The sequence below is a fragment of the Mixophyes fleayi genome, chromosome 3 (assembly GCF_038048845.1).
Source record: "Mixophyes fleayi isolate aMixFle1 chromosome 3, aMixFle1.hap1, whole genome shotgun sequence".
Taxonomy (NCBI): domain Eukaryota; kingdom Metazoa; phylum Chordata; class Amphibia; order Anura; family Limnodynastidae; genus Mixophyes; species Mixophyes fleayi.
Window position 1 is genome coordinate 71,042,103 of NC_134404.1, and position 10,646 is coordinate 71,052,748.

Below are 10,646 nucleotides of genomic sequence, written 5' to 3' on the forward strand. Positions count from 1 at the left end.
TAATATGTAGGCAACAGGTGAACTAGTAAGTACTGCATAAAAGGTTTTTTCATTAAAACTTGATATTATGCAATGGAAGCCCTACTTCATGTTGACATAAATACAGGGTTAATAGACAGTTCCCTACATAAACTTTATTAAAGATGTTGTAAAGGCAAAAGAAAGCATGAAGACATTACTGAACTTTAATGCTGTAGATAATACTGTGTACTTTGTCTAGAATGCCTCCTTAATTTGTTTGTGGATTTTAGCACTTTTAATAAATAACACTAGGTGTCGCCATTATTCCTGATTAATAAAAACGGACTAGGCAACAATTCCTTTGGTTAATGTGTTTTCTTTATCTGTAATATAAATTAGGTCTTATGTATTTTATATATTTCTATTTAACAAAATGATGTGAGTAGGTGTGCACTTAGTTGTGTGCTAAGCAGCCCATCTAGGCGTAAGCTTGCAGAACAAAGCGGTTTCCAGTGCCTGTCAAGTGCAAGTCATGAATGAGGTTCTATGAAGCAAATAAATTGTATAACCTTTTTCACCACTTGATGAATGCAGCTTAACCGGCATTGCAGATAGGGTTCATTGCTCTCTATGAAGAAAGTTCTGACAGTGCTCAAGAATATTCACTGCACATGCGCCTATTCACAAGAGGCTTCCGCTCGGTCTGATGCATTGTGCAGTAAAGCACCAAGCTGGACCAGTGTATGCTCAGACTCGGACTTAAAACAAATTAAATATAATAATATGAATAGTGGAAGTTATTACAACCCAAGCTGGAATGTCTGTATCTATTTGTTACATTGTTTGTGTGTTTACTTGTTTTGTAAAACCTTAGTGATACTGGAGTATGTCCAATTACATAGCATTAATCAGAGAACGCAGGACCAGACTCCCTATTCTGTGGAAATATATAATAGCTGTAATTTCCTAATTGTTTTGTTGATTTATAAGACAAAAACATTTCATATATAATAGAACATCATATAATACATGTAATTAGATCACCTTGTACAAACAGCCACAAGTACAGAAAATAACTATATATAATTCGTCAACCAGGGATGTGTTTATTTCTGTGATTAAAAGGAAAAATAAATGGGGAAAACAAGAAAATAATTGGAGCCAAGTAACTCTAGCCAATGTGTGCAATGGGCGCATGCAGAAGAGACAAAATATGAATTGTCTGAGACAGCAGAGGTCTGAGAAACACGTTGTACCCATTGAGTGGAGTGGTATCCTATTCTTTTCTTAATATTTTGATCTAAAAGCTGTTGTATTGTATATATTTGATCTCATGTATTGGAGGTTATTTACATATTTATATTGCAGATAAATAAACTGAACTGTTTTTTACTTATTAATGTTCCTATTTTTTATTGAAAAATATTTTCATGTCTAAAAGCATATAACCTTTTTGGAAAATTTGGCGCAGAGAATGGAATCTTACTCACCAACGGACACGGATGTAATAAATGTCCAAAGCTTGTTTTTTATTTGGTACAGGTGGGTGCTGTAGTATGTGGATTTCAAATTGCCCTCTATAACACGCAGTGTATACTATTGATGTGTCTTTTTTCCTTTCACTGGGATACAAGCAATCTAAACAAAGAAGTGACAACCTAGAAGGCATAGAGGATTTGACGCTCAACCACCTTCATATTATATCAAACTTTGTTGTGTTTAAACAACAAAGGGTGAACATCAGTGTAATATTGTCCAAAGTATTTATACTACCAATACTAGGTGAGTGCTTTTCAGAATTTAAAAGAAACCTACTTATCACAAAGTATACACTATTGTATTTCTTTTATTGCTATGATTCAACATAAGAGGTTTAAGGATCTGTATGCACCAGAATAAATCTTTGGTCCTACAACTTTGTATATTGGTTAATTTGTCTATTCCAAGATGCCACTAAAGCTCTTGTTCACTCTCTTATTATCTCCCGCTTGGACTACTGTAACCTCCTCCTTACTGGCCTCCCCCGCTCTCATCTCGCTCCCCTTTGCTCCGTACTCAATGCTGCCGCTCGGCTCATTTTCCTTTCTCGCCGCTCCTCTTGTGTCTCCCCCCTCTACCAATCCCTCCACTGACTCCCCATCCCCTACAGAATCGTGTTCAAGATCCTCACTCTTACTTTCAAGGCCCTCTCCAATTCCACTGCTCCCTACTTCTCCAACCTAATCTCCATACATGCTCCATCCCGCCCTCTGCATTCGGCTATTGACCGCCGGCTCTCTTCCCCCCTGGTTACCTCCTCCCATGCTCGCATCCAAGACTTCTCCCGCGCTGCCCCTCTCCACTGGAACCAGCTCCCCCGCTCCATCAGAACTTCCCCCAACTTGTCCAGCTTCAAACGGGCCTTAAAAACCCACCTTTTCCTTAAAGCCCTCCAGTCCCCTACCTAATTGACCTCCTCCCGTTGTCCCCCTACCCCCCTCCCACTCCTGCCCTCCCTCCTGTCCCCCTCTTACCTCTCTCCTTTTCTTTCTTTCTCTTCTCCCCTCCTCTCCGTCTCAGCCTCCCTTCTCCCCATTCCCTCCTCCTACTATTGCGTCTCTGTCCGTCCTACCCTCCACTTAGATTGTACGCTCCTTCGAGCAGGGCCTCCTCTCCTTCTGTTCTCCACCACCTTAACTCTGCTCTCCAGCTCCTTGTCTCTTCCGTGAGGTCCTCCTGGCCTTCTACCCCCTTCTCTACCCCGCTGGGGGCTCTCACCTCTCATCTAGCTGTACATTGAGCTTCTGAGTTACTGTGCTTTTTGTTAACTGTACCGTGCTGTCTCACCCTGTATCGTGCTTCTGTCTGTCCCTGTACGGCGCTACGGATACCTAGTGGCGCCCTATAAATAAAAATTATTAATAATAATAATAATAATAATAATAATTATGTCATGTCAGTACAAGTTTCCCTTTAGTTGTCAAGATTCAGAAGATTAATCTACAAGATGAATGGGATAACAAGCTGTGGCTCAGTGGTTAGCACTTCCGCCTTACAGCACTGGGGTCATGAGTTCAATTTCCGACCATGCCCTTATCTGTGAGGAGTTTGTATGTTCTCCCCGTGTTTGCATGGGTTTCCTGCGGGTCCTCCGGTTTCCTCCCATATTCCAAAAACATACTGCTAGGTTAATTGGCTGCTAACAAATTGACCCTAGTCTGTGCGTGTTAGGCATTTAGACTGTAAGCTCCAATAGAGCAGGTACTGATGTGAGTGAGTTCTCTGTACAGCGCTACGGAATTAGTGGCGCTATATAAATAAATGGTGATGATAATGCGCTCCCTGGTACATATAAATAATTTCACTATATTATACTAACAGAGATTTTGTGGATTAAGTGAATGAATATGAACTGACAATGAAGAAAACAGGTATGTTTCCTGGTATGTAATCCTTAACAGGTGTTTTAAAAAGTAATTGTTGTATTTTTAACATTTTATAATCTCATCTTTTAACCGGACCAAAAATATATATATATTTTTTTTTTTCTCTAAGGGTATTAATTCCCTAGTTGTGCCGGAAACACCCTAAATCAGGGGTGGGCAAACCTGTCCTCAAGGGCCATATCCATGTTTTTAGGATTTCTGTCTGTAGAAACAGGTGGGATAATAACTGACCCAGCCAAATAGATTAACTCAGCTGTACATGATTAAAGAAATCCTAAAAACATGAACTGGATATGGCCCTTGAGGACAGGTTTGCCCACCCCTGCCCTAAATATTACATTATTTATATATTAGAAGTAAAAGTAAGTTCCAACATTCCTTACTTTAGATGTTCTCAATATTAGACAGCATGGAGGAGTTTTGTGACTATTTAAAACATAAGATTGTGCCCAAATGCTGTTATACAGGTCACATAAATCTGAGGTGACTTATAATATCCATAACAGTAGGGATGCATTATTCCTTATAATACACCTTTGCTTAACTAACACTAAAATGATGACATCATCATTGTTATTATTTACTGGAGTTTTACTTTATACATATATTGATATTACTTATGTATTATACAGTAATCAAACTTTCTCCAAAACATCAAGAGGTATATTTACTAAACTGCGGGTTTGAAAAAGTGGAGATGTTGCCTATAGCAACCAATCAGATTCTAGCTGTCATTTTGTAGAGTGCACTAAATAAATGACAGCTAGAATCTGGTTGGTTTCTATAGGCAACATATCCACTTTTTCAAACCCGCAGTTTAGTAAATCTAGCCCCAAGTCTATGTCACATTATTAGGGAATAATAGGGAGTTACAACCAGCAAAAGAGTGCAAGCAGACAGGTCAACAAGTACATACAAGCGCTTAAACAAGAGGTGAGGGACTATACATACTAATTATACTGATATGTTTACAGTAATAGGTACTCTACACCAACTATAGAGCCCCGCCATCAAACACAGTCCATTAGTTATCAAGCTCTTGTCTATGTTTCACCAAGAATGTCCCAACACTTTCAGCCGACACTTTCCAGAGCATAAATGACCAGTAAGTGATGTACAGACGAAAGTAAGCACAGATGTTTCCTTATGTGCTTAACCTATTTAATCATTAAAAATCTCCACATGTTCACAATGATTTCAAATTAATGGGTCCAGGTAGGTCTAAGACATGGTCCACTGAGAGATGCTATTATCTGGTAATAAGGTTATGCATCACAGTTCACTTCAGCTTATCAGGAGCTAAAGATGTTTATGTAGGTACACAGTAGATGTATCCCAGTTGTGACCAATCAGCTCCTGCTCCGCTCATTACGTCTATAGGTTTTATTCTTATCTTCAGTTATAATTATGGTGACAGCTGGAGTGGATCAATCAATACTTCATGGCCAGCAACAGCTAAAACTTTCAGTATAGTCAGGCTAAGTATACATATTTAGTTCTATATACACTAGGTGATGTGCTTGGTCAAGCAGATATCCCATCTGTTGCTTTACTGAGGCAGGGAATGGAGCAGTCAGAGGTCTGCAGCGACAGGAAACACAGACATACGCTGGGGCATGATTTCTAGTTTTATGGAACTTTAGACAATAATTACGCATGTTTGGTGAACAGGATCTATGTGCCAAGAAGCTGGATTTTTCGACATGAACTTTATCTGCAGTGTAATGTAAAACATTCACAACCTAGAGGATATCTGGATTTACAGAATTAAGATGAACTCTTCAGACTGTACTGTGTCACTGATGTCACAAAGAGACGTGGACAATTTCTCACTAAACGTAGCCAGCCTTTCTCACTACGTGCACCCGGAGTGGATACTCTTCCCCTTCTACTTGGAAATGAGGATGTTCATGCTTCCGACCACGGTCTGCTTTGTTGCCGCCATTGTAGTGACACCTCCCATTCTGTTCTCCATTTTTTCCAGCTTCAGCATGCGCCAGGAAACTCGCTTCCTGCTCCTAGGGAATGCTTTGGTTTCCGATTTAATCTATCTGTTTTTATACTCTACGGCCTGCATTTGTAACATGACAAACATACAGATCCCAAAGCACATGTGCACGCTGCTTCTTTTCCTCCTGGCTGCAACTTATGGTGGAGGAGTCCTCACCGCAGCCGGAATGGTGGTGGACACGTACTTGGCGATTTTGCGGCCTCTGCACTATTTGTTAATTTTACCTCCTTCAAAAACTAAGAAGTTGATTGCCCTGCTGTGGTTTTCTTCTTTCTCCTTTTCAGGTGTTTTGTTTTTAGTTTTATACTTAACTCAGAAGCCTGTTCTATGCCAACCTGACTTGTGTTCTCTGCCTGTCATACTCGTAATGACGTTACACGGACACCAGACAATCCGCCTATTTCACATTCTTTTTATTACTGGGTTTCTATTGTGCTTTTCAGTGACATTGTGCTGCTACTTATTCCTGTGTTACAAAACAAGAGAACGTGGCTTGTGGAAAGGATTCTCTTCTAGGGCCAATGTCACGTTCCTGATGCATCACATCATACTATTTTTCCACTTCTGTCCAGTTCTCCTTCTCTTAGCGGACTCTTTATTATACATTAATAAGGTTATAGGTCTTCAGACAGGAGTGTTGATTACATTAATCATCTGTAATATCCTAATTGTCCTGCCAAAAGGGGTCACCCCCTACCTATATGGATTTAGATACAGAGAGATATATAAGTCTCTAAGATTATTCTGCAAATTCAATCGTCACACACTTGTTGCACCTGCTCACAAGTTTATTTAGGAGATATTATAGGATGGATGATATTGCTTGATGCCTCTAAGCTGGAAAACTGTTGCAAATATCAATCTATTAATTAACACGGTGGTAGCTCAACTTAGATCATGGGATACATTTACAAATGGTCAGATTTCAACGTATAAATATACATGTTCAGCAATTGGTGTGGGGGTGGCTATTTTCTTCTTGAGAATAGATAGGGGGGGTGTATATATTCCATGTGCAGATTTTTTTTTATGCTATAAATATTCACATATACAGTCAGACGTATTATGGAATTTCAATTACCCCTGTGTTTTTAGCATCTCAGTTGCATTCTCCAGACTTTTTATAACAGGAGATATTTAAATACTTACAGCTAATTTATAGAAACCAATGCTACTTTAGAGAACAGAAGAGTAAACATTTGAGTCCCATGTTAAGAATTCAGGGTACAGATTTGTAAATTTCTCTCAACCATGCGCCCAGAACCGCTGGATTTTAGGCATAGATACAGCCAGCGTTAAGAACCAACTGCACAATTTGTATACAGCACATTAGTTCTCATCAGAGCAAGATATTGATCATCTTCTGCGATGCAGGGTTTGGGGAGAACCCAAACAATCTACCCATTAGGGTTATATACTGAATTGAGTAGAAGGCGGCTAAGAACCCCTCACTGTAAGCAATGCAGTAAAAGCCTTCTTATAGCAAATGGTATGAACATTTTCAGATCTATTTCAATTTGAAAAATGTTGTCAGTACTAGACTCTTTCTGATCACCTCACTATAACTGCATTAGGAAAGAGTTTTTGCAATCGTTATGCCCTGGGGATTTCCTATGATTTGCAATGGAAGTTATTAGCTGAGGATTGTTGTGTGCAAGTCATTGGTTAAGGCATAGAAAATAATTAATGTAATACCTTGATAAGAGAGTACTAGTTCAGCATGGTTCAGAATTATTGGTGATTTGGAGTACAAACTCAACTTGCAAACCAAAATATAAAATGTCTTTACTTAGGGGATCATTCAGCAAGTGGAATTGCTAAAGATAGAAGTTTAATCATGATAAACCAATCTCCAATCTCTATGATTAAATTGTTTCAAACAAAAATAACAGGATACCACACAAAACAATTGAGCCAATAGAGAATCATGAATAATTTGGTGAACTAAGCCATGGCAGATTGGCGTGTCTATAGTAATACCCTAAATTGCCTAATTGAGCAATTTTCAAGTGGAATATTTAGAGATTGCTAGGTCTTCAGTCTGCAAGACTATATCCATATTGACCCTAAAGAAGTCAGTTTAGCAATAATACAGTATTTCTCAATGCATGTTCTAACACCACGTTTGTTAAATAAGTAGATTGTAGATAATTGTATTGCAATTTAGTAGAATTTTTATTTCTTTAATACAAAGGGCTAGATTTACTAAGCTGCGGGTTTGAAAAAGTGGGGATGTTGCCTATAGCAACCAATCAGATTCTAGCTATCATTTTGTAGAAGGTACTAAATAAATGAAAGCTAGAATCTGATTGGTTGCTATAGGCAACATCCCCACTTTTTCAAACCCGCAGCTTAGTAAATCTAGCCCAAAGTGTGTAGTATAATACTTATCATATAATGTGCACCTTAATGCAGGGTGTTATATAAAACTTTGAATTTGTGTGATAATTATATTGCAGCTGTTTTATTCATATATTGAAATTGTGTCTGGTTCATTGACAAGCTACACAGGTCTCCCTTGAACAGCAACCCCCATTCTCTATAGTCAGCTGGTTAATGAAAATGATGCTGGTGGTTGTAATCCAATTGTACAATCAGACAAAGGCGCTTGCTAGTCATCATAGCAGCACTATTGTGTTCTGTGCTTCAGTGTTGTATTTGTTGCTGCTTTATCACACAGCTATTTTGTTGTACCTAAGTGTGCAATTTAAAGGTATGTATGTGACTAGCAATTCTTGCAAAACATGGCAAAGGTTTAATGTTATGTAATTAAATCTTGTGATCACATCTGCAATGTATATCTCAATTTGTAAAATGAAATGCTATAAGTGACCTATTGAATTTCTACAGTAACAGGCAGAAAAAGGATATTTTTAATAAGCTGTAGTTGCCAACATCAAAATGTTCTTTTCAAGGACAATTTTCTGCTAAGCAGGTGCATCTAAGCATGCCATGTGGTGCATGCTCACTAAACATGATTATTATGTCTTTCATTCATTTGTAATTTAAATGTTTATTAAATATTACTGTATAACGCTAATGAAATAAAAAATATACATTGAGAAATGCATCTTTCACAGAGAGTAAGTGGTGCTGTACTGTGCAGTTGATTAATATACAGTAGGAAAACAGGGTTATATCCAGGGACAACCCTTAAAAGAACACCATGGGGTAAATGTATCATACTCCGATTTGTACAAGTCGCCGGAAATCGGCGAGTTGACAGCTAAAATTTAAAGCGGCGCTGCCTTGTAAAGGGAAACTTCCCTTTACAAGGCAGCGCCACTTTAAATTTTAGCTGTCAACTCGCCGATTTCCGGCGACTTGTACAAATCCGAGTATGATACATTTACCCCCATCTCTGCTTTTTTGGAATGCTTGGCTATGTTTAGGACTAACTTAGCCATCACTCTCTGCATTTGCTAATTTCTTCTCAGTGACAAATAAACCACTGAAATATATGCATTATATTCTAAAAGTAATAAAATAGAAATAAGTATATTGAATGCTAAATGTAACATATACTAAAAATGTTACTTCTATGCAACACCCATGAAACTACATGTCTAATTATAGGTAACTGTATGTTGCTGCGCTATCTAGAATAATGTGGGCAAACCTGCCAGTACACACAAGTCATGTGGCTAATTTGGTGGTGTTAAAATTTAAATCAAAGTGGTAACAGATCACTGTGGGCTAGATAAATTAAGGGACGCATGCTGATTTTAATGTGCGCTTTTTAAAAAAACGTTGATAAATCAGGTATTCGCACGTCCGAATTCAAAAAGGAGAAGCTCTGAAGGTACACGTAGTGATGAATACAGGTGTAGGTCTGCTCTGCTCTAGTAGACAAGACACTGCAGGATATGTCCAATACCTATGTGGAATATAAACTCACATAAAACGCACATGAAAAAAACCCACATTCAATTAATGTCACCTGTTAATAATATAAAACATTGAAAAATTAAAAAGTGTTGTTTTTCCCCATGAAATACATTTATTAGGATTTTATGAATGTCTACTGTACATAAAAATACATTTTACAGTTGCTCCTGATTGCAAACACATGTTCTAGCAAACATACTCTGCAGTCGTCACAAGTAATCATCTCTTAGACTAGACCTTTAGCTTGTGAAAAAGATACAGCTGAAAAACATGGGATGCTGCTTTGTGCGATAGAGCTTGGCCCTTACTGTACATTGACTATGGTCATATGCCTCTTCCCCATCTTGTTCCTTCCCTGAAATCACAGGCTGACAGAAGTGTCCTTTGCGCTCGAAGATGAACTGAACGTTGCTGATGTTCTGTGGCGTTCGGTCCGCTTCTAGGCATGCGCAGAGTAAATGTTGCTGATTATACGCACAAAATCGCCATTATGTTCTTTAATGAATCAGGCCTTGTGTTTCTGTTCCCAAAACAGCTCCAATCTTCAAACTCTAATTATGATGTATTAGATGCCAATTAGGATTGGCCGAAATTGTGGTCAGACAAATATCACAATCGGACAGCATGTGTGATTATCAAGTGGTCAGTCTACTGGAGCCCCATTCAATCTGCCCAGGCCAGGTCTGTTTGTGGATACCATAAATGTCATTATAAAGAATTTTTAGAAATACATGAATTGTCTGTAATTTCCCCATCTCTATGTGTGACCATACACTTTACTCAAAACAATATCCGATAATGTACATTGAGGGGGTGGGGGGGGGTTCTCAATATATAAATATTGACAGTTTGTGTGTCATTTATTATGGGTAGACACAAAAAGTGTGTAAAATAAAACCACAAAAATGATCAATGCTCATTAGTTGTGTTATTATGTTACTGATCTATATAACTAACACCTGTGACTATAACTAAACATATATTTTTATTAAAAATATTCCACATAAATAAACATGAAAAAAATACCATATACAACTATTGAGCTTAATATTTAACACATAAGCCGGCAAATATACAATAAAATAAAAAGTATTCCTACACAATATGGGCCTGATTTATTAAGGGAAGTTCAACAAAAGTAAGTAAAAAACAATGTTGCATTGTAAGGGGGGATAAATTTAAAATGTGATGGCAGATTTGTATTTGGGGTAGGGCATGTCCTAGATCAACTTTAAATTTCAGTTTACAAATAAGCTATCAAGTATTTTTCTGCTACATGAAAAAACAGACAGTATTTTCCCTATGTGCAAAATAATAAACTAATTTGCAACCCTTGCATTGTAACATGGTTTTGTCCAGAA

At 37.9% G+C, this 10,646-nt stretch overlaps 1 protein-coding gene across 1 annotated transcript; it reads left to right on the forward strand.

Moving 5' to 3' along the window:
* Positions 1–5,158: 5,158 nt before the first annotated feature.
* On the forward strand, positions 5,159–6,193 carry LOC142143142 (putative G-protein coupled receptor 148). Its single transcript, XM_075200854.1, has one exon. It carries the CDS (start codon positions 5,159–5,161, stop codon positions 6,191–6,193), a length of 1,035 nt encoding a protein of 344 aa, XP_075056955.1.
* Positions 6,194–10,646: the final 4,453 nt, after the last annotated feature.

Excerpts from the sequence above, each read along its gene's own strand:
- LOC142143142 (XM_075200854.1), top strand. The coding sequence starts at position 5,159 with ATGAACTCTTCAGACTGTACTGTGTCACTGATGTCACAAAGAGACGTG.